Source organism: Amia ocellicauda, chromosome 15 (assembly GCF_036373705.1).
Source record: "Amia ocellicauda isolate fAmiCal2 chromosome 15, fAmiCal2.hap1, whole genome shotgun sequence".
Taxonomy (NCBI): Eukaryota; Metazoa; Chordata; class Actinopteri; order Amiiformes; family Amiidae; genus Amia; species Amia ocellicauda.
Window position 1 is genome coordinate 29,193,383 of NC_089864.1, and position 24,898 is coordinate 29,218,280.

General features: G+C 37.9%; 1 protein-coding gene across 4 annotated transcripts in view; it reads right to left on the minus strand.

Moving 5' to 3' along the window:
• Positions 1-24,898, minus strand: part of ptn (pleiotrophin) — a 124,320-nt gene that overhangs the window by 18,261 nt on the left and 81,161 nt on the right. For 2 of the 4 annotated variants that reach the window (XM_066724617.1, XM_066724616.1), the window contains exons 4-5: positions 18,014-18,175; positions 17,166-17,212 (exon numbers count right to left, since the gene is read on the minus strand). In XM_066724617.1, coding sequence (XP_066580714.1) covers positions 17,166-17,212; positions 18,014-18,175 — 209 coding nt within the window. The remainder of the gene's footprint in view (positions 1-17,165; positions 17,213-18,013; positions 18,176-24,898) is intronic. The other 2 variants (XM_066724619.1, XM_066724618.1) reach the window with 1 other exon arrangement.

Here is a 24,898-nt window from a genome sequence, read left to right on the forward strand (position 1 = left end):
GGATAGGGACTTGCCCTGGTCCAACAGCTCCTGTACGAAATGCAATATGACCCCGATGGGGCAATGAATTGGGTCTTGACCGCCATCTTGGCACCAGGTGCTAAACGTCCGACAGCAGTAGGAATACTGCAACCTCGTAGGGGGAGCTCTCGCCGACTGAATAGTGGCTACTACCGCATCCGACAGACCCCAGGCAATCAATCGCTCCCGCTCAGGGACCAGGCCCAGAGCTGGAGGAGGCCCGGATTGGGGTGCCAAAGTGTCAAATTGTGAGGGCTCCGCCACCAACGGAGTGCCTTCCAGCACACCGGAGTGACTGTGACTCAGCATGCATAATTGCGGCGAGGATGCATCTGTAAAGACTTGAACCACCGCTGCAGCGTACTCAACCAGAGGAGGCCGAGGGGGAGGGTCTGTGATGCTACTGCTAGGAGGCCCAGCAGCTTCTGGCAAGGGCATACCCTGACGCGAGCTCTCAGTCAGAAGAGGGAGAGACACGCATGTATAGAGACAACTCTTTCTGGCACATAATTGAAGACGTGGAGCCCCTGGCTCTAGGGGCCGAACACGAAGTCCATTCACTTGGAAAAAGTGTGTGGAGCTACCGACAGGCCAAAGGGGGAAACAGCAAATTCGAACACTTGGCCCTCTTAGGTGAAGCAGAGGAACTTCCTATGCACCTGCGCAATAGGGATGTGAAAGTAAGCAATTTTCAAATACACTGAAATAAACCAGTTCCCGGGACTGACGGCTTGGGACATGGTTCGCAGGTTGAGCGTGCTGAAGCGCAACACCCTGAGGTGGTGATTTAGGCGTCTTCAATCCAAAATGGGACGGAAACCGCCACTTTCCATGGGAACTAGAAAGTGTGGGGATGAGAATCCCCTGTGCTGCCCCAGTGGCTCTCCAGGAGAGCAGCGATTTTGATGCGAAGTGACCGCCCATGACCCTGTCGCTAGTTCACCGCTTTTCCTTCCTTGGACCACTTGTGATAGGAACTGACCACTGCAGACTGGGAACACCCCACAAGAGCTGCAGTTTTGGAGATGTTCTGACCCAGTCGTCTAAGCCATCACAATTTGGCCCTTGTCAAAGTCGCTCAGATCCTTACGCTTGCCCATTTTTCCTGCTTCTAACACATCAACTTTGAGGACAAAAAGTTCACTTGCTGCCTAATATATCCCACCCACTGACAGGTGCCATGATAACAAGATTATCAGTGTTATTCAATTCACCTTTCAGTGGTCATAATGTTATGGTTGATCAGTGTATATATCATCAGCATATATCCAGTGCTGGATAAAAGCCTCCTCATAATCTTTCCACTTGTTTCAAACTACAGTCTCTTCTAGATTATCCCTGCAAAGCTTCTGATCTCTTTTTCTGTGTTGTCTTCCTTCTGGTTGTTTTTCATCTTTTGGGGTCCTTTCAATAGCTTATTTAGTCAATTTCTGATCTGTTCATCCCTCTATGCCATGTTTTTGAAGAGGAAAAAATTAGATGGGATGATTCAGTTTCTTTATTTTTTAAATAAGATGTAAGAACATAAGAACATAAGAAAGTTTACAAACGAGAGGGGGCCATTCGACCCATCGTGCTCGTTTGGTGTCCATTAATAGCTAAGTGATCCAAGGATCCTATCCAGTCTATATTTAAATGTTCCCACATTTTCAGTTTCAACCACATTGCTGAGGAGTTTGTTCCAGATTGGGACTACTCTCTGTGTGATTAAGTGTCTCCTGTTTTCCGTTTTGAATGCCTTGAAGCCCAATTTCCATTTGTGTCCCTGGGTGTGTGTGTCCCGGCTGATCTGAAAAAGCTGCTCTGGTTTGATGTGGTCAATGCCCTTCATGATTTTGAAGACTTGGATCAAGTCCCCACGTAGTCTCCTCTGTTCCAAGGTGAAAAGGTTCAGGTCCCTCAGTCTCTCTAAGTAGGACATTCCCTTCAGACCTGGAATAAGTCTGGTTGCTCTCCTCTGAACTGCCTCTAGAGCAGCAATATCCTTCTTGAAGTGTGGTGCCCAGAACTGTACACAGTATTCCAGATGAGGTCTAACTAGTACATTGTACAGTCTTAACATTACTTCCCTTGTTTTAAATTCTACACTTTTGACAATATACCCTTAGCATTCTGTTTGCCTTTTTTATTGCTTCTCCACATTGTTTGGATGGAGAAAGTGAGGAGTCCACATAGACTCCTAGGTCTTTCTCATGCGATACTTCGTCTAGTTCTATTCCTCCCATAGTGTAATTATAGTGGACATTTTTGTTACCTGCGTATAATACCTTGCACTTGTCCACATTGAATTTCATCTGCCAGGTGTCGGCCCACAACTGAATATTATCTAAGTCCCTTTGAATAACCTGTGCTGCCGAGATTGTATCTGATGAGCCACCTATTTTAGTATCATCGGCAAATTTGACAAGTTTGCTAACTATCCCAGAGTCCAGATCATTAATATAGATTAGAAAAAGCACAGGCCCTAGTACTGATCCCTGTGGAACTCCACTAACAACCTCACTCCAGCTAGAAGCAACTCCTTTAATCAACACCCTCTATTTCCTATACATCAACCAGTTCATAATCCATCTACTTACATTACCCTGAATGCCTGCAGCTTCCAATTTGAGGACCAGTCTTTGATGTGTAACTGATGGCACTGTAATGGGACCAAAGCAGCTTGCTCAAATACCTGTTATTGAACTTTTAAAATACAGGTGTCATGGGTACATTTGTAATGATGCTGCTTTTTCATATATATCTCCCTCTTCAGTCATTCTGCCTCAAGACATCTGCCATTGTAGGAATTTTACATTTTAAAGTTGTTTAGAAAAGGGGGCGGGGGAAGATAACATTCTGTACTTTTCCGTATCTGTGACGCCCTGAAACATTTATTAATATATATCATATGTACTCCAGATACCAAGGTTTCTTATCTAATCAGAAGTAAACATTTAATTGTTTTCTTTTTTTGCTGCAGTCAGCACATTCATATCTTCTGAATCAAATATGTGAATATTCTGTAAATGTCCAAAACCTTTGTAAGATTGGAGCGGACTATTGTTGTAATGTCCAGATAGAATCTAAAACTATTTTTGCAGCACAAGCATTTTAATTGAATGCATGCTCATTAACAAACAACTGCTGTGCAAATATTGATGTAGTGTACTCCCATTGTACCAACACTGTCTATGCAATTACTGTGTTTGTATAGCCATATATTGTACTAGAATCAAATGTCTCCTGAGATGAAATGTCCTGACAGTACTAAATAGGACCTGTCAGTGGATGATTCCAAGGGGGGGCAGGGGGCCACGGCCATCCTGCTATAAAGCTTGGCCACCCCACTGGCCCCCCTCTCGTCACTCCAATTTTCGGGAGAAGGTAAAAAATAAAAATATAAAAAATAAACATATTAAGCTTTTTCTGTAGGTTTTAACGCTACGTGTATACAAAACAAGTCTGAAGTTGACACCTCTGTGAAAAGTCCAGCTGACTCGAAGCTGCAGCTAATTTATGGGTGACTTCACACCAGGATAAGCTGACCATGTCAGGCTGTTTTGCTGCTTAGCGCTAAGGAAAACCCTTTACCAAAAATAACACACCCAGGGGTAAGATCCAATGGTAAATAGGTGTATAATATATGGTTGCATCCAGGTATGTAATAACAGTGTATCTGCATTATTAAATTACAACACTTACACTTACAGTGAAGACATACATAATTTTATTTTAAATATATATCTATATATTTGACTTATTCTGTTGCCTTTAGTTGTTTGCTGTAAATGCCTTGGCAATATTTGCCTTACCTTGTAATGCCAAAAAAATATTTTTTGAATGGAATTTAATTGAGTATTCAAAGTAGACCCAGCACCCCTTGGAAAAATAGAGCACATTATGTTGCTTTACTGATCATTCTAACTGGTCTGAAAGTGTTGCACGCGCCAGGAGCATCAACCGACGCGCACTGTGAATGAGAAGAGAGTGGCTGACAGAAATAAACTGTTGTATTTGTATAGCTATATGCGTATAATTTATGTCTTAATATATATTTAATTTGTGTGTATAAATATAATATATATATTTAGATTGTTACATATATATATATATATATATATATATATATATATATAGACAGAGATTTGCTAGGTTTGTGTGTGTGTGGTGAAAATAACTCACCATTTTTTTTAATATATGACTAATGTTATCTTAATAAAAGTGATTTGTCATGGTTAAATTATTTCATCATCCAAATTTACTTTCAATTTGGTCTTACTCAAAGGGGGCAAACATTTCATTAATGTTAGGCCTATCGTTAATGTCTAGTTTAGTATGATTAGTTAAAACAAATGTAGCAATGCAACCTAGCTATAAAGTTAAAGCCATAATGAATCAGTGAAGCTGTGTTAAATTAAGTAATTTGTATTGTCATTTAATTTACTGCAGTAATATTAACTTGTAATGTTTAATCCCAGTATATACAATATACGGATAAAGTAGTATGTGAGAAGGACTTATGTAATTAAATATTATTCATATATATATATAGTAATATATCTCACGAATGGGGTAGCTAATTACTTAAAAACGATATGTTATTGTTAGGTTTTCATACAATATGGGAATACGAGAAGAAATGTCTTAAATCATTTTAATACAGGTGTATTACATGAGCTGGAGTTGAACTTCTCACGCCCCTGCCTACCAATGACACTGTTGCTAGGAGAGAGTAGAGTTATCCAGGTGGAAATGATTTCATTCTAGTCAATAAAATGTTTAAAGCTGTGATTGGGCTTTGAAATGAGTGGGAGGACAAGAGAACAGGATTGGTTACTTTCTCTGTCACTCCCAATAAGAATAAAACACTATACATCTATTGAACACAAAAAGATGTGCCCCACACTGTAAAAAATTATGTGAAATCTACTCAAAAAAATTGTGGCAACAATTTACAAGCATTTTTATTGTGTGTATTTTACATGTTGTTTTTTTGAGTACATAATCTTAAATAAATTGTGTAGATATACCCAACTCAAATGCATCCAGATTATACTCAGCCCATAAATATACTGAAGACTACACAATAATATTAAGTTGATGAACACAACTTCATTGGTAAAATATTTTAAATTTACTTAAATATTGAACTAATATCAAAAATATTTATTTAAACAAATTAAAAAAGTAAAACATCTTTTTTGTTACTTGAGTAGATTTCACATGATTTTTTACAGTGTTTCGAGACTTTAGTACTTGTAATCTCGAAAATAGTTGTTATTCAGTTATACAGTATAACATAATACTATAGCACTTTCAAGTGCAGTCGGTATTTAAAGTACTAAGCACTCTAGTACTGAAAGAAACTGCTTTTTATTTGCTGTGTTGGCTCACATGCTCTAAAATACTGTTTATTTAGTTTAGTATTTTACATTACAAAACTTAAAACATACAAAGTTTTAATGCTAATGATTAAAAACTTTTTTAAATCCAAATCTAAAATCACTTTAAAACTTTATAAAATCCTAATGTGATTAAAAAAACAAATTACCAAATAAACTCAAATTAAACATGTGCATTAAATCAATCAAATATATAATCTTGTGATTAAATGGCAGACTGCCAAACCAACACATTTTTACAAAACAATCAAATGCATTGAAATAAATGGGAAATGCACTCACATGCTCTAAAAGGAACAACATGAACTGACACTTAGAAAGACACAGACAGAGGGGAAAGGCAGGGGCGCCATGCTGGACTCCTTTCAACTGGCCAGGGTGGACAAACAAGGATGCACACAGGAGGGGTCTGGGCTCACAGGACAACTCACAAAGGTACTCACCCAACTTCCCCCCAGACCTGTCAACCACAGTCAATGTCCTAAGGGAGGTAGGGGGGGCTGTTCCCAGCATGCCTCTGTCCTTCTATGCAAAGTTTAGAGTTGCCCCCCTCCTCAGCACAGCACCGTCTTCTGGCCAGACGGTGTTATAATACTTTAAGTAATTTTACTTTACTTGAAATCCCAAACTAGATCATTTGCTGAAACATGATTTTTAAACTCTTCAGACTTGGGAATAAGATTACATTTCATGAAAATAAAAAATAAACTCTTAAATCAGCATCAGATTTCCATTTGAAAAGGGCTTAAAATGCTGACAGGCATCCAGTGCGCTTCAAGAGCATCATATAAGAAGAACATAAGATTAAAGTTTTGAAACGAGAGGATGCCATTCGACCCATCGTGTGCTCGTTTGGTGTCCATTAATAACTGAGTGATCCAAGGATCCTATCCAGTCTATTTTTAAATGTTCCCAAACTTTCAGCTTCTACCACATTGCTGGGGAGTTTGTTCCAGATTGTGACTACTCTCTGTGTGAAGAAGTGTCTCTTGTTTTCTGTTTTGAATGCCTTGAAGCCCAATTTCCATTTGTGTTCCCAGATGCATGTGTCCCTGCTGATCTGGAAAAGCTCTTCTGGTTTGATGTGGTCGATGCCTTGTTCTTTTTCCAAGATACTTCCATTTTTGCCCTTTATCTGTTTCAGTTCCACATTTATTGACCTCTTGCTGTTGGAGTATTGAAAAAAGCTCTTTCCATTAGTTTCAACTCCAAGAGCTATGTTTCTTTCAATTTCCCTCTTTGCTTTCCTGATCCCTTTCTTAAGATCTCTTTGTAGCTCAACTTATTATTTGTATTTTGTTTTGTCTCCATCCCTTTTGTATGCGCTATACAACATTTTCTTTCTCTTTCTCTTTTTGCATACTTCTATTAAACCATTTTGGCCAATGTTTCTTGGTCCTCAATTTGCTAATTTTTGGTACGAATTTCTCCTGAGTCTCAATTAGTATATTTTTAAAATATAACCATCCATTTTCAACTGAATCTGTATCCAGTGTGCTCCAGTCTACTTCTAAGTGCCACCTCATACCTTCAAGGTTTGCTTTTCTAAAATTGTAGACCATTGTTTTAGACTTGGTCCTTGTTTTTTGAAAGAATGCCTCAAAGCTAACCATATTGTGATCACAGTTTGCCATTGGTTCTCTAACTCTGACTCTATCTTGGTCATTTGAAAAGATCAAATCAATGCATGCGCTCTCCCTGGTTGGTTCCCTGACAAACTGAGTTAGAAAGCAGTCATTTACCATCTCAGTCATTTCTATTTCTGCTTCTGTAGTCCCAACTGGGCTTTCCCAGTCTATGTTTGGGAAATTGAAATCCCCCATTATAATAACCACATCCTTGCTACATGCAGTCCTTATTACATTGTACAATGCAACATCTTGCTGAATATCTGAGTTGGGTGGTATGTAACACACTCCTACCACTAATCCTCCGGATCTTTTATTCAAAATTTTGACCCACAAAGATTCTGTTCCGTTACTGGGATCTAATTTGAGTTTTTCTGCCTCAATGTCATTTTTCACATATAATGCTATATATAATCTCTCCTAAACTGTGTGTATCCTTTCAACTTGTATTCATCCCCATCATTTTCTGTAAACCATGTTTCCATCACTCCTACAACATCATAGTCACATGCCAGCACTGTGGCTTCAAGGTCTAACATCTTGTTCTTTATACTCCTGGCATTGAGGTACAAACATTTCAGGACTTTACTACTAGCAATCTCCCATTGTCAGAACTCCCTGCTCCCCTGGTCCCTAGTTTAAAATATTCTCAATTACTCAATTAATTACCATGCTGCTCTGGTGCTCAACTGCCCTCCCATCACCCTCTGAACTGTCACTGTCCAACTTGGTGTCCAGCAGTTGGAACCTGTTGGGCAATTCTAGCTCTTGAGGTGTCTCTAGCGGTTGTGTGCGCCCTTTTCTGTCGTTACGACCTACTGTATGCTCCAGGTGAACAACAACAATAATGTAAGTGCATGTATTCCACTCACGTGGACTGTCAGATAATCAGGGAGAAAGTCCCTGCAGATTGTGTCAGTTGCTTCCTTATTCAACGCTCAAACTAAACCTGAACGACAACATTAGGGCAGATTGACATAAATATCACCATTCAAACTAACGTTAGCGTAGCTAGCAAGAAAAGTTATAGCTAAACTATAGCTAAACACACATGTTGCACACTTAATCATGTTGGTTGCAGTAATTTGTCAAAATTAGTCTAGTACCTCAGGGCAAATGCAGGACATGTAGTTCTTCTCATTACAGTTAAGTGTGATTCACCCCACATTTTTTATCTTTGGAATACCTCTTAAAAAAATAATTAATTGCAGCAACTGAATTGTGTTGGATTTAGTCTTCATATTTTTATTTAAATTTAAATAGGTTTTCAACAAAATGAATAATTTTGATTATAATAAGTATATTTCATTACATTTTTCAATTCATGTTGACTAAGACCCATATTCATTTTTCACAGTGCAGTTATAGAATTATGCATCTGTACAATTTGACATACAATGACTCTTGATAAGAAATGGTCTTCAAATAACTTATTCTGCATGTGTATTTTTTAATCTTATTGAACATTATGCAAACATTTGATTAAATCAGCTATAATAAAAGTAAAGAATATCAGGAAACTGACATGACTGTATCTGTGCCACCATTATATGTCAGTAATGAATGGGAGTAAAGGTACAGTGAGGGAAAAAAGTATTTGATCCCCTGTTGATTTTGTACATTTGCTCACTGACAAAGAAATGATCAGTCTATAATTTTAATGGTAGGTGTATTTTAACAGTGAGAGACAGAATAACAGCAAAACAATCCAGAAATACGCATTTCAAAAAAGTTATAAATTGATTTGCATGTTAATGAGGGAAATAAGTATTTGATCCCCTATCAATCAGCAAGATTTCTGGCTCCCAGGTGTCTTTTATACCGGTAACGAGCTGAGATTAGGAGCACTCTCTTAAAGGGACTGTTCCTAATCTCAGCTCGTTACCTGTATAAAAGACACCTGTCCACAGAGCAATCAATCAATCAGATTCCAAACTCTCCACCATGACCAAGACCAAAGAGCTGTCCAAGGATGTCAGGGACAAGATTGTAGACCTACACAAGGCTGGAATGGGCTACAAGACCATTGCCAAGCAGCTTGGTGAGAAGGTGACAACAGTTGGTGTGATTATTCGCAAATGGAAGAAACACAAAATAACTGTCAGTCTCCCTCAGTCTGGGGCTCCATGCAAGATCTCACCTCGTGGAGTTTCAATGATCATGAGAACGGTGAGGAATCAGCCCAGAACTACACGGAAGGATCTTGTTAATGATAGGCAGCTGGGACCATAGTCACCAAGAAAACAATTGGTAACACACTACGCCGTGAAGGATTGAAATCCTGCAGTGCTCGCAAAGCCCCCCTGCTCAAGAAAGCACATGTACAGGCTCGTCTGAAGTTTGCCAACATCTGAATGATTCAGAGGAGAACTGGGTGAAAGTGTTGTGGTCAGATGAGACCAAAATCAAGCTCTTTGGCATCAACTCAACTCGCCGTGTTTGGAGGAGGAGGAATGACCCCAAGAACACCATCCCCACCGTGAAACATGGAGGTGGAAACATTATGTTTTGGGGGTGTTTTTCTGCTAAGGGGACAGGACAACTGCACCGCATCAAAGGGACGATGGACGGGGCCATGTACCGTCAAATCTTGGGTGAGAACCTCCTTCCCTCAGCCAGGGCACTGAAAATGGTTCGTGGATGGGTATTCCAGCATGACAATGACCCAAAACACACAGCCAAGGCAACAAAGGAGTGGCTCAAGAAGAAGCACATTAAGGTCCTGGAGTGGCCTAGCCAGTCTCCAGACCTTAATCCCATAGAAAATCCGTTGAAGGACGCTGTTGCCAAACATCAGCCTCGAAACCTTAATGACTTGGAGAGGATCTGCAAAGAGGAGTGGGACAAAATCCCTCCTGAGATGTGTGCAAACCTGGTGGCCAACTACAAGAAACGTCTGACCTCTGTGATTGCCAACAAGGGTTTTGCCACCAAGTACTAAGTCGAAGGGGTCAAATACTTATTTCCCTCATTAACATGCAAATCAATTTATAACTTTTTTGAAATGCATTTTTCTGGATTTTTTTGTTGTTATTCTGTCTCTCACTGCTAAAATACACCTACCATTAAAATTATAGACTGATCATTTCTTTGTCAGTGGGCAAACTTACAAAATCAGCAGGGGATCAAATACTTTTTCCCCCACTGTATATGCAAAACATGTATGCAAACCCACATGATCAAATCAACAGGATGCCACAGAAAGTTAGAAGTTACTATAATAGATTGTAATGTATATAATAATTACTGTGTGTATTTTTATTTTATTATTTCAATTTTAAATTGCAGTGTTCTCTTATTAATGTATCTTCTTGTTCAGAACTACATTTACCATCATCCTCCCAGTCACTGTTAAATCCATTTCACTCACATATGACAGCAGGAGGATCGAGATGTTTAAAAAAAAAACGCCAATATACATACCTTACTTAACAATTACTTACACAGTTGTACTGTAGCAGCACACGGGAACATGTAACACATACACTAAACCAGTGGTCTCCAACGCGGTGCCCGTTGACCCAGAAAAGTACAAAGTTGTTTGCACAGCAGCCATGAAAGTTGCTTGTCTTTTTGGTTCAACTTATATGTGTGAATCTGCATTTTCAGACATGAATTTAATTAAGAACAAAAACAGAACACGCCTTACTGATGCACATCTAGAGGACTCAATCAGAGTAGCACTGTCAGGTTATACCCCTGATTACAGTGCGCTTGTGTACAGTATGCAATGCCAAGTTTCCCACTAAAAGACCTTTACAGGAACACTTTTTTTTTTTTTTTTGCTTTGAAATATCAGTAATTTGGACTGCACAAAAACTGAAATTTGAACTTTCACTTTAAGCTTTTAATATCATTGTACACAAATGTTAGAAGTGTGACGTTATATTGTGATATTATATTACTTTAAAATGTTCAGGGAAGTTATGAAATTTTTCATTAACAGGTTAACAGAAAACATTATAAATGTATATGTTTAAATATGTCCACGTTTTCCTATGATCAATAGGTGAATAAAACATTATCAATAATGATTGTGAGGAATCATTATCAATACTCAGTGAAAATAGACAGTAGTGTCTTAATATCTGCATTATGCATTATGAAACAAGTAGCCCTCCATTTTATTTTTTACCCCTCGGGTAGCCCTCACTCTCAATAAGGTTGGAGACCCCTGCACTAAATGAAACACATTTAGTTTCCCTCCGGGAGCAGGCAGTGGCACCTTTGAGTCCTCAATCTGTTTAGCTGGGGTCACACTACACAATTTCTACAATGCAACCCGATTTTGAAAACGGTGGGCAGCTCACACTTAAGTTATGACTATTTTGTACAAAGTGTATGTCTTTTTTATTGTGAAGGAGCGCACCCTACACGAGCACTTATGTACAGGGGGACACACTTGTACATAAGTACAAATCCTGTGTCGTGGGCAATGTTGCCAGGTCCTCTCCTCCTAATTTCCCCCCAGACTGGTCTAGGGGTTGGGGGTGGTGGGGTGCTGATGTGCTGATGAAGTGAGGATGTAGCCGGGGGGGCTGTACTGGTGAAGACCACTGTGGGAAAATTACAATGAGGGAAAGAATCCCCCATTTTAATTTAAGCCAGTGTTTCATATCCTCCCCCCCACCCCCCCCCCCCCCCGGTCGCATTGTGGTGACGTCGATATTTAACGCAGACCTGGGTCAATTACAGATACTAATTGGTATTTGAAAATATTATTTTCCTTGTATTAGAGTATTTTTAAATAGCCTGTTCCGAAACAACACTTGCTATTGTTAGTATTTTAATAAATATTCTCCTGTCATGTTTGTTCTTCCTGTTTCTTTTTTCTTCTTCAATCAGCTCAGCTCTCATTGGCTGCTGATCACGTCACCTTCCACGATCAGTGCCGATCGAGTCGTAAATATTAAACGTTTAATAAAATCGTAGGGGCTCCGACTAGCTTACGATCGGATCAGAACCTGTAGTATGACCCCAGCATAAAATATTACTGTAAATAAGCATTTACTTTCTAAAAAAAACATTGCATGTATACATTTTTCAGGATGTAAGCTACTGAAGTTACTACATTAATAATTACTTTAAACATTGGAGATCAGCCACAAAGGCTCTGCAAAACTTGCAACAATCTGAAAATAACCAAGGTCTCTCTGACATGTATGAAAATTCTGCAAGTATTGATGACAGAATTGATTTAATTGAAGAAGCCTGTACTTGCTCTGACAGACACTGGTACTGAAAGTCTGGCCTGTGAAACAGACATGATACTTTTGGCATGTACTTGAGAAATAATCAATGACCTAAATGATTGCTACCATTTGTATGATTTGATATGATAGTATGCAATCAATCAAACTGTTCTTTATATTTGTGTTATTGTTTTGCTTTGTATAAACAAATGTATGTATGCAGTATGCAGTATGATGTAAGCAGTAGTTTAATTTCTTGCAGAGAAAGATGTGGCAATGGTCCCTGAATCATGTCTCATCACAATAAATGAGGTACAGTACTGGTTTCATCAACAATTATTATTAAGAGTGTACATTTTGCATTGAATACACATTACACACTTTTTGCTATATATCACAATTTGTAGATAAAGGTTTTGTGTTATTTTTAAATTAATATTATTTGGATGTTTAGGGGCAACACAGCTACTGGCCCAGTGGCCCCCCAACAACACCACAAAGAGGGTAAAGTGCCTGATATAGAATAAGTGATAAGTGGGTTAAATCTAGGAAATTATATTTGTTGGGTGAGAGATGGTTTAGCCACTGGAGAGAAGGGGTGTTGTATATCAATAATATATTCATAATGATGAACTATACTATAATATAGTCATTGTTTTAGACCATCATTATTGTTATTGTATTTTATATACACTTACATTAATAACCCAAAACAAACACATCATAATGACAACTTATCCTTACCGTGCCTTAAAGTGCTATATAGTACAGAGCATAGAATTATGTAATTCAGCATGAAATAATTGCTTGTTTCTTCTTATTTAGGAGCAATTATGAAATTCCAATCAGGAGGTGGAGTAATGCATTTCTGAGACCCTTAAACACACACCTGGGAAGTGCAAGAGAAAGATAAATTGTACAATCTATATGTGAGGATATTATTAAAATTGTAATGGAAAGTGCCCATGCTAACAATATTACGTGAAATGAAAGGCCGCTGTTATTTTATTTAATTTCTTTGAACATAGCATAGTTAAAAAAAAAACATTTTAAACATTTTGACATTAATTAGAGAAGAACACAGGACATAAAGCATCTTAAATGCAATAGGCCTTTTTTGAGTTGCCTTCCATGGGTTTTATCCATTTTTATTAGGATTTGTTAGCCTTTAAATGACAAGGTTTTGCAAATGTGGCGGTCCGTTAAAGGTGGGTTATCATCATTGTTTACATTTAAAGTTGTACCTATACTTTCTAAATATATCCTGAAAGTTTCATTGACATCTGTTGCTTATAAGATAGAAAAAAAGCTATTTTTTTGTTAGACCATTTTTATAAAACCTTTGACTCCTGTACCCGGAAGAGCAAGAGTGTGTGATGTCGTAATACACAAGAGGCCTGTTACACAAATTCTGTGCCAAAAACACCCAATAAAATAATATGGATAGATAAATTAGACCTAGCTAGATTGATAGTTACATATAGAGAGATCAGATATTAAACCACAGATACTTCATTCTCTCTGCTTTGGTTATCTCTGGCACATATTGTTTTTTATATATAAAATGCTCAAGATATTTTAGTTAATCTGTACATGAACGGTTATTGATTCAGTACAAAGTGTAATTATTCTGCATAACTGCACCATGGTTCAGTTATATTTCACAATTATTTTGACAAGCAAAAGGCACAGGCATAGTTTAATATCCATTCAATAAGTAGATCAGGTATGCAATGAAAATAAATTAGATGCATATAATACCTTTTAAACAAAAAATAAAATAATCAGTTATCTTAACTTAAAATTATATATTTTTAAAGATTACCTGACTACTTGATTTGGACCCAAACCAAAAGACCCTTAATGGAGACAACTAATTTTCCAGATGTATCATTTATTTATTATGTCAAAAAGTATCAACAATTTGTAATTAATTTAGTTTCTGTCCTTTGTAAAGGGAGGCATAGGAATGTTTCCTTTCATACCCACATGAATTGTAATCAGAATTATTACATTGGTTATTATTATTTATGTATTATTATTATTATTATTATTATTATTATTATTATTATTAACAATAATAATAATAATAATAATAATAATAATAATAATTACATAAGCTGTGCCCTATCATGTTTTGTATAGTATAAAGTAGCTTCTAACAACATTGAATTGTGATAGGGTACAGATTTGTACTGTGTGATTTGCAGGTAAGTAAAAGTTTTGATTTGATCTAGCCCAGTGAGTCAGTTGTGTTGATTGTCAATTTTTATATGTGTTTTTCTTTGGTCTTATCAATTTTTTATGGTGTTCTAACACTCAACATTCAGTTTTACTCTCAACTATTTTGATTGTATTTTTGTATCTGTTACAAGGAATTGTTTTGAACAAATAAATAAAAGGCTGAGTTTTATAAATAGAAAATAAGTCAGTAGACAGAGCTAGAGAGTAAAGCTCAATATGGGATAAAAACTTGAATATAGAAGGTAATTTAGCCTCTGTATTTATATCATGTTTCATATGAAGTAGAAAAAGCTTGAAAAGGGGTTCTTGCAGACAGAAGATTAAGAGAGGGGACTACTTTACAACAACAGCTCAACAAAAAAACAAAAAAGTTGCTCTTTTTAGCAAGTAGGACATTAAAATTAAAATAACTAATGAGCTCCAGAAAAACACTGCATTTCAAACATAGACAGTATCATCACACGATGATAATGTCAGGATTATTTCTATTTGTTTGAAAATAATAAGTCACCATAGTATTTGAAACTACAATTAATTAAAAACATTACATGTAGAAAAGTGTTAATTAGAAGTACTTTCACACTGGTATTTACATTTTATTTTAATGTTGACTTTTTCCCCATGAATTTTATTTATTTATTTTACATTGTCTATTGTTTTATAATTTTTGCTTTTTAATTCAGGTTTTAAACAATTTATGTCTGGATGGTGTTACCATCTGTATAAACCATTCCCAGATACTTTCAATACAGGACAGATTCAAGGTGCCTTTAAACTTAAAGAAATTAAAGGATTACTAAACTAATATTGTTGATATATGTTGAATTGCATTTTGCGGCGGTTCTGGGTGCCAGCGAACTGCATGTTGGCATTTGTCAGAATTGCCGGAAGGCCAGTCCGCCTATGCATATATATTAATTCAATGTATGTGTTGAACACTGATTCAGCCTTGAGAAAACTGTAAAGATTCCAGTTGATTAAACTGAATTCAAGGGCTAATAATTTAAGTGTTTGTTAAGTAATAAAATGAAACTTTATAAATGAAAAAGTCTTGTCCAATACGTTTACTATTAGAGAACAGCAACAGTTACCCTTTTTTAATTATATATACAGTGTGTGTGTATATATATATATATATATATATATATATATATATATATATATATTAGCACTGCTTCGATTAATCGTGTCTATTAATCAACTAATGAATTAATCAATGAACAATATTTTCTCAATTTATTCGTGCAAATGTTTTTGTTTGTTTTCATTCATTATAATGACTGGTGATGATATGGTTAACACTAGAAGCGTCGATAGCTCTTTAAACGCTGTGGTATAATGGATTGCAAATGATCGAATAAAAGTAGCACAAATGTAGTATTTAAATGGAAATATTAACATAAAACATTAAAATGATTGGTATAAATTACATCAAAGTGCTTTTTTTAAAAAACGCATCACTGCACAGTTAAAACAATGAGACAAGTGTTTATTTGCGGTGTAATCAGTGTCCACTCAATGTGAGTACAGTTGTAAGAAGACACTTGTAATGCTATACAATGTGTGTGTTGTTCAAGACTGTACACAGGCGAGGTGGAGAATGCGACTTGAACTTGATTTGCGTTTATGCAGCTAAAACGCCGTAGTCATATTTAATACATATATTTAGGCCATGAACGGGTATGCACAGTGTATTCAGGAACACAGAGTAATTCAAATGAAATCGTTCAAACTGACCAGTCCTGCACTTCTATAGTGTTACATTATAAAGGCGAATCACGCAAGAGATCACATCACAAGAGCTACAGTACAGTATCTGCGCACAAACTGCAGGGTTACAGCCGCTAATAGGAAAACTACAGTCTAGCTGTGGATTGAGAAGGAAATATTGAAGATAAAGTAAAGGTTTTCTGTTTCATTTGAAATAAACGCTTTTCTTAAAAGGGCAGAGTATGCAGTTTATAGTATCATTTGCGAGCAAACAGCGTTTGCTGTAGGAGAATCCTCAGTAATTGCTTTTGCATTATAATTTGAATTATTTAGCAATAGCTCTGAAGCATTGAGGTCTCATCTCAAACTCTGAATCATTGTCGCTAAAATCTCACGCATTGCGCGGTCTATACATAATCTGTGCGCCCCCAATGTCACGCATTGTCGCTAAAATCTCAATCTATGATTAAGTTTATATATATATATATATATATATATATATATATATATATATATATATATATATATATACATTTCTATTTTATTTTTGTTACCATTGTGTTAAGCATTGTTATAGGCTACTGTAATATCAATGCCTAGTATTTATTAAAGTACTACTGTGTAGCACAACCACTTAAAGACCATTGCACTTATTGTAATACGTGCCCGACTAATCTTCCGATTAATCAACTAATGGTCATTGATTAACTGATCTTTTTATTTTTAATCGACTGACAGCCCTAATATATATATATATATATATATATATATATATATATAGTGTGTGAGTGTGATTTTACATTACAGTATTTTAAGATATCACACTAATATTCACAGACTTAAATAAAAAAAAATGCTATATTTGTTTTTATCATAAAATGTAGTAGCTGGGTCATACAGAGAACTGATTTAACCTATTTTCCAAAAGGTGCTGTGATTAATTTACACTGACCAGACAATAAGAACAACTGGTCAGTATTACTTACTTGGGCAGAGTCTGTGGAAATTAGAGTGATATATGAAAACTTGGTAACTGGAAAAAAAAGAAAAACATTTTCAGTATTTCAGTATCATTGTATTTAATGCTGTCTCAAACTATTTATCAACTTTGCACAAGTTTTATGCTCAGTGTTTTAATATTTTTTTTTTTTCAGTGAAGAGTCAGTTTAAAAAATGTATCTAGTCTTGAAGAGTCCAAGATTCATAGTTCAAAGGATAAGTCAGCTGTTCATGTGTTCTGCTCAGTGGAGTGAATTTAGTCAAGTCTGCAGATTAAGTATGTAATTCACTCCTAAAGTGTTAAGTAGCCAGTACAGTACTCAGGATTTCAGGTTCATCCACATCATTATAATAAATGAACACCAAGTGCAAGATGTAAAAATGGGCAACAGTTGCTTTCAATTGCTATTGATGTGCATCTTAGGTTAGTACCATTCTAGATTATTGTGACAATTTATATTACATGTATTTCACCCCTCTTGATTGAGATTACACATTGACAGTCCTTATTAAACCAAATCATTAATTTAAAATAAGAAGAGTTATCCATACAAATTTGAAATTCTGAATGTGTGATAATGACAAAGTAAATTGACTTAGTTGATGTAGTCAGCTAAATTCACTTCTGCATTTTTATGTCAACACATAAGTAAAAGAAAAGATGTATGTGGTTACTTTCAGTTATGCATACTCCCTGAAGCTTGCTCTTCAGCTTTCTGTGAATTTGAGATGATTACACGAAGAATGAAATGGGTCCAGTGCTGTAAACCATGTAAACAGTTGATTTTATAATTTGCAGTAAAATGTTTCTCTTGTGTGTTTGTCAGTGTCTCACCTTGTAATTTTATCTTGGGAATTTTTCCACAGGGCTTTGTAGCACTGACAGTGTCGGGACAAGTAGCATCCAGGAGGGCTCTCTTCAGTATGCCAGTACGGTTCTTCCTGCCAGTAGACATGTCACAGTCTCCCCATGCCTGGAAGTCATACTTGCACTCACCTACAGGAGAAATATGAAAAAGAAAAAAATGTAAATCTAACATATCATTTAATTTATTAAATGAATATTTTACTCTCATATATTCCAGGTATATGTTCAGCTAGTTGGAACATAGCAAAAGTGGTTAAAATAATTACAATAACAATGGGTAGCTCATGGGTATAAAGGTACATAGGTATATTATAACTCTAATTTTGTGTACATCTATATCCATAAAATAGGACACAGCTCTATTTCAGATTTCAGTAAATTCTGGAACCTTATCTAAAAAAACATAGGTTATTATGCCTAGGCCTTAAGCTGTGGTCACCCAGAGATTTATTTTCTTATGTAACAATCTGCCACCCTATAGGGGCTTTTTGTTTTTCTCTTCTCCATGGCTACTGGTTTATTTTACTTTACCTAATTTCAGTAATTATGTATTTATTTGTTCTTTATTTGTTTTATTTGTGTTTTCAATCTGTCAATCACTCTGGGCTACCCTGTGAAAGGTGCACACCTCTACCCCGATATAACATTAATTTCTATATAATGTGGTAATGCAAAAATGGTTTTGAATGTCAAAACACAAAGCAGAGGACTTTTACAGCATTTTAATTTAATAGTTAACAGTTCATATTACTTAACAATCTATGTATAACATAGTTGGTGGCTAAGTGAGAAAGAGGCCCATTGTTCTATTTATCAAAATTCACCTATTCCCACACGTTCACCTTATGTGACAATAAACATAACCATAACCATAACTATACAATTTATTTACCGATTTATTTTCTGATATTCTGATATTGTCTGATATTCCCCTAGAATAATTTACTGCATACAACGTGTTAAATCTAACAAAAATGATTAGCTGATTATTAATAAGGAAAATGCTTTAGGCCAAAGCAATTTAGATATAATGTGGTTTCACCTGTAACACGGTAAGATTTTTTGGCAACTGCATTGACTGCATTGTATTGGGGTAAAGGTGTACTAAATAAAAAATGATTTATTGATGTGTCTCCTAAAATTGCAAAAAAAAAAAAAATGGGGATATGCAACTGTAAACTATTAGACAAATGTTTTAGAACACCCCCATTTTTCCAGTTTTTATTGAAATTTAAGCACAGTTTTTAAGTACAGTTTCCTACACCATCAAAAGGCACCGGAAAACTGGAGGAAACTCTGACAGGAAGAGGTCTCAGTTTCAACTGTGAAGAGAGGACTTCGAGCTGCAGGTTTGACAGGTTCAAGTGGCAGTAAGAAAGCCATTGCTAAGATGGCAAACTTAGAAAAAGAGGCTTGCCTGGGTCATGAAGCACCGCCAGTGGAGTACTGAAGACTGGCAGGAGGTCTTATGAACCGATTAATCAAAATTTCATCACGCAGGGTTTTTGTACGCTATTGAGTAGGCAAAAGGATGGTTCCTCAGTGTGTGACACCAACTGTAAAACATGAAGGTGGTGATGGTCTGGGGCTCTTTTGCTGGATCCAGAGTCAGTGACTTTCATTCTGTGAGTGGCACCCTGAACCAAAACGGCTACCACAGTATTTTGCAGTGCCATGCAATACCCTCTGGTATTGCTGTCTATAAATTGCAGGCCAATAATCTTTAAGCTTGTTGCTCTATAACATATGGAAAATAACAAAACATATCTCCAGCTCTTGTCATCCTGCATCAAACAACACTTTAATAATCTGACAGGAGTAGCATGAATTCTGTTCCTAATTTATAATATACTGAATTTTTGAATTTGATGATCCTGTTGTTATGTCAGTGTGACACTGCTGTTTGCAGTTCACATTATTTGGATATTACGTTACCCTGACATTCGAGAGTTAAGTGTGGTTTTACAGCAAGTTGTTAGAGAGTTTGAGCGGCTCCCCCTCCCCCCCCTCCGCCTGCCATTCCAAAGGCAGTGTCCATGGAGTCAGATGGGAGCCTGTCTGTCCACTCTGCGGAGGAGGACAGTCTGCAGGCGACCTGGGGAGATGATGTCATCTCCCTCAGCCCTCATGGGGGGTCTGATCCCTCCAGATCCCTTGGCCAGTGGACCTCGCCCCCCCACCCTTCAGGTTTGAGAGAGGGGAGCAGTTGCAGTGGCCCACAAGGGCCCTCCCGCTACTGCCTTATCTCCTGGTGGAGCTGCACTCTACCTGGGACCACCCGGTGATGGCCCCCACCCAAGCACAGGCAGGCGAGGTCTACGCCAGGACCCAGAGTGTGCAAGAAGCGGGACTGGTGGATTTTCCACGTGTTAATTACACCATCTCGGCGATGGTGTCCTTGCCCTCCCTCTGTCCGACATCAAGGGACCTGTCCTGTCCTAACAGGACAGAGTGACAGAGGCAATGCTCCACCAAGCATATGAGGCTGGAGCCCAGGCGGCCTACCTCCGCAATATGGAGTCCCTGCTAGGCCCTCTACATCGCTCAGCTGGTGGAGGCCCTGGATGCAAGGCCCTCAACTTCAGGGGCCCCACAGCCTACTGGGGAGTTGGCTGCGGTGGCAGACCTCCTAGTGACGGTCATGCACCATGGGGCATGAGTAAATTGCCATTCCCTGGCAGCCATTGTGGTGGCATGCCGTCACCTTTGGCTGTCCCAGGTGAGGCGAGTCCTGGATGCAGGGGGAGCTGTCACTACAGCTCGCCAGAGTGTACCCCCAAGCAGCACCTCTAGGCCAGACACGCAGACAACCTGCAGGACCCCTGCCTCCCCCACCTCCTGCACCGTGGCCCGAAGCGTTCCAGCAGCCTCTGACCCATCCATACACCCACAGCAACTCTCCAATTGGCACCTCCAAATTATAACAGTTGGCTACTCCCTACAGTTCCAGATCCATCCACACCACGGCTCTGAAGGGGTGAGTGAGGGACCTGCTTTGCACCGAAATCACCGCTCCCTTGGAGAAACACGCGATGCGTGAAGTGCCTCCTCCAGGGCAGCATGAGGGATTCTATTCCCCATACTTCCTTGTGCCCAAGATTAATCGGAGGATGTTAGACCGAACGGGATTGGGAATAAATTGAACTCCATTAATGTGTAAATTAACCATTTAATTAATTAAATAATTAAATAATAATAATAATAATAATAATAATAATAATAATAATAATAATAATAATAATAATAAACACTTATTTAAGAGTATTATTAAGCTAATAGCCCATTACCAGGATACAGCTCTGCAATTCAATACATCAGTAACTAGGGCTACCATATGGCTCTAGATAATTGTATAGGGACGCTTTGAGACAGAATAGGATTTCCAAATTCCACCTAAACTGAACAGTATATTTACCTATAACTTGCATTGGCTAAACCTTTGCTTAGATTAATCCCATGGTGGAATTGCTACAGAACACAGGAATTTTGCTTTGATCGTATTTACATACTGGCTAATTAAATATTAATAAAATACAAAGTAAATAGCAACTGGTTGCATTTAATTCTTAATATAATACAATTAATTGCTATTGACGGTAATAGCACCATTATTCATTGTAGTTAAATGGTTAATTTACACATTAATGTAGTTCAATTTAGTCCCAATCCCGTTTGGTCTCACGTCCTCCGATTTTTGGAACCTTGGTAACCCTAATCATAGCAGAGATTGTCCACAAACACTGAGAGCGATGTGTCACAATGGCAGAAATGGGAAACTAGGCGAGTGTCTTGGAATATGTCTTTGCCGCCACACAATCCTATTTCCGCCTCAGATATTTCCGCCACAGGACCCTATTTCCGCCACGCGTTTTCTAAATGTCACTGCTGTTTCTCTGGGATGTGTCGGTGTTTTTTTCAATGCCACTGTCATTTTTCAGATGTTTCCACCCCTTTCTTTCCACTGTTTGCTGAAGTTTTTTCAAAGTTACCCCCTCTCTCTCCTGGTTGCAGCAACGCCTTCTTCTGATGCTGCTGACGTGTTTCAAATGTTACCACCCCTTTCTCTTCTGTGGTTGCTGCAACGTCCTGTTAACGAGTTTGTTTTGCTTTTGCACTCGGCTTCCGTATGTTTCAGTTCCATCTCACTTACCGACCTGGATCAAAGAACACAAAAGCAGACACCCTGTCCCAACAGTTTGACTGTCATTGAATTCCCTTCTCTGCAGAAACCATCCTACCTTCCTCCTGCATAGTGGATCCTATTTGCTGGAATATTATGGACCAGATTCATCAAGCCCTCACCACCAAACCAGCCCCGACAACCTGCCTGGTCAATCGCACGTATGTACCCACCTCAGTATTCCCTCAGCTGCTTGACTGGTTGCACTCGTCCACCTGTTTCATTGCATTCTAGTCCTGTATTAGTCAATTATCTCCTTCACCTGTTCATAATTTCCCCCACTCATCACTCAGTGTCACCCAGTCACCCAGCTAAACTCAAGATCATCGCAAAATCATTGTTTGCATCTGCATCAGTTTCCAAGCCTTGTTTCTAGCTCTAAAATTTCCATTGTGTTTAACCCTTGCCTTCTCTTGACCACTGCTTCTTTGGATACCTGACCTTTTGCCTGCCTGTTTTGACCATGACCTTGGATTCCCTGTATTGCTCTGTTTGCCTGTGATTTGACCTCTGCTTGTTCTACTGATCTCAATTACTGAACTGGCTCTGTTATACCTGTCTGCCGGCTCCCGACCCCTCTGCCTGGATTGTGTTCGCTCCGCACCTGAGGTCCCTTACACCCATTCTGTTCACCATGACAGACCAGACAACTGTATTGATTTGTTATATCCATAAGTTGTGTAAGAGAGGAACTGGAGTTCTTGCAGGTAACTAATATGTTGTTTGAATATAGCATTACTTTACTCTTCGCATCTTTATAAGCAATTCCCAGTACACCTTGTTTGCCTAATTAATTTTGCTAAAGGTTTGATTGCTGTATTAAATAAAAGAGATGAAATGGATCAGCCTTGTCTAGTTCCATTGTGTAGATCATACGAACTGGAAAGAACACAGCTGGTATAAACTGCTGCAGTTGGGAATGAAATCTTTTCATTTCTAAAGTATTGTACAGACATTTCCATTAAATTCAGTCAATTACTTTCTCTGCAACAATAGATACAGCCATTGCAGGATCAGAGTTATCCCAGTTCAATACTTGTAAGGTCATTAACTGTCTATCTTTATTTGATGAAAATCTACCTTTAATAAATCCTTCTTAGTCATGGTGGATAATCTTATCAATAAGCTTTAAATTCTAGTAGCTAAAATGTTTGAAAGAATTTTTTAATCTGTTTGGCGGATGAAATTGGGTATTAGCTACTATGTTGTGAAGGATCTTTATTTAGTTTTAGACTTATGTAAGCTAATTTCACAGATTTAAGTAGTTCCTTACTTTATGAAGGCATAGTTGAAAACATTTACTGTACTAGAAAATACTAGTTTAATGTATTTTCAAGTTTTCTTTTCTACACTTCAATTGTTTGTCTTACATTGACTGATTTTAATTGTTTTCACAGATTTTTTTTTTTATTGTTTTCACATGCACTAATTAGTCAATTTAAGTTGCAGCACGCACATTGGTTAAATGAAGGACACCCCCCCTTAAGCTTTTTGTTTTAAGAACTACTGAACAAGGTTTAAAGAGAGTGAAGAAGCACAGGAGGGGAGAGACAGAGAGCGCAGAATGGTAGCAGAGAGAGGAGCCCCTAGAGCGGGAACGAGCAGGAGAAAGACTGCCAAGAGAAAGAGATAGAAAACCAATTGACCAAAATATGGAACCAACAAAAGGAAGAGAAAGTGAGCGCAAGTCGGCATGAAGGAGAGATGGACCAACCTGTGCAGCGAATGGACACCAGTACATGAAGGGGGAAACACGGCAGAAGAAAAACTGATTTGATCGGGAGAATTACAGCAGACTTTTAGATGGCAACAAGAACAAAGCAGCCTCCAGAAACCAATACTCTTCAAGACTGGATAAGTATTCACGTTGGTGAATTCCTTGGTAGACTGTTTTTGTAATTTGCAGAGTAATCTAGCATCTCCCCGATTTTAAACAGTATTTTAAATTGTGAGTCTCCTGCCTAATTTTATGGAGCTCCATCTCTAATTGTGTTTTTAAATTCTGTATTTGTATTTTTATTGCTCCTTTTAAATCTTTTAAGTTTTTATGCATGTGGACTTTTTAAAAGAGGACTTGTATTTGACTGGCTTGAAGTGTGCCCCTATCGTTGCCTAATTAGTGGGGATTTAGACTGGAATGTTTTAATCTGTCCCTCTTTGTTTTAGTTCAAGCCTAGCCACTCGTATACCAGGCTTGAGTGCAGTGGGGAGACTGTCTGAGCGGAGGGAGAAGAATTCTTATACCCAGTAGTACGTTAACGAGTGCTAGGGGATATAGGGCTTGGCTCTTGTGCGGATATTTGTGTGGGAGGGGCAGAAATTGGAGTTTCGCCTTACATCACTAGATTGTGGGAAACAAGTGTCTGTGCCTGTGGCTGCCTGTGTCTTCTAGATGGTGGCAGTAAACTCTGTTTTAAACTTTGTTTAGTTTTTTTAATTATTTGAAAAAAATGTGATTTTAATCCTGTAATAAATGTTGTTTGCACATTTGCTGGTGAAGTGTGTGTCTATCCTGACGGGCAGGCGGGCCCTAGTGGTGGAACTCTCCCCTATAGGAATCAAGCGAACCTGTGATAGGCAAGCAACATTGAGTGTAAACTAAAGGTTATTAAGTAGTTTATTGTATGGGAAGCTCCTGTGCTGGGGCAGTCACACTGCATATTAAAACCATC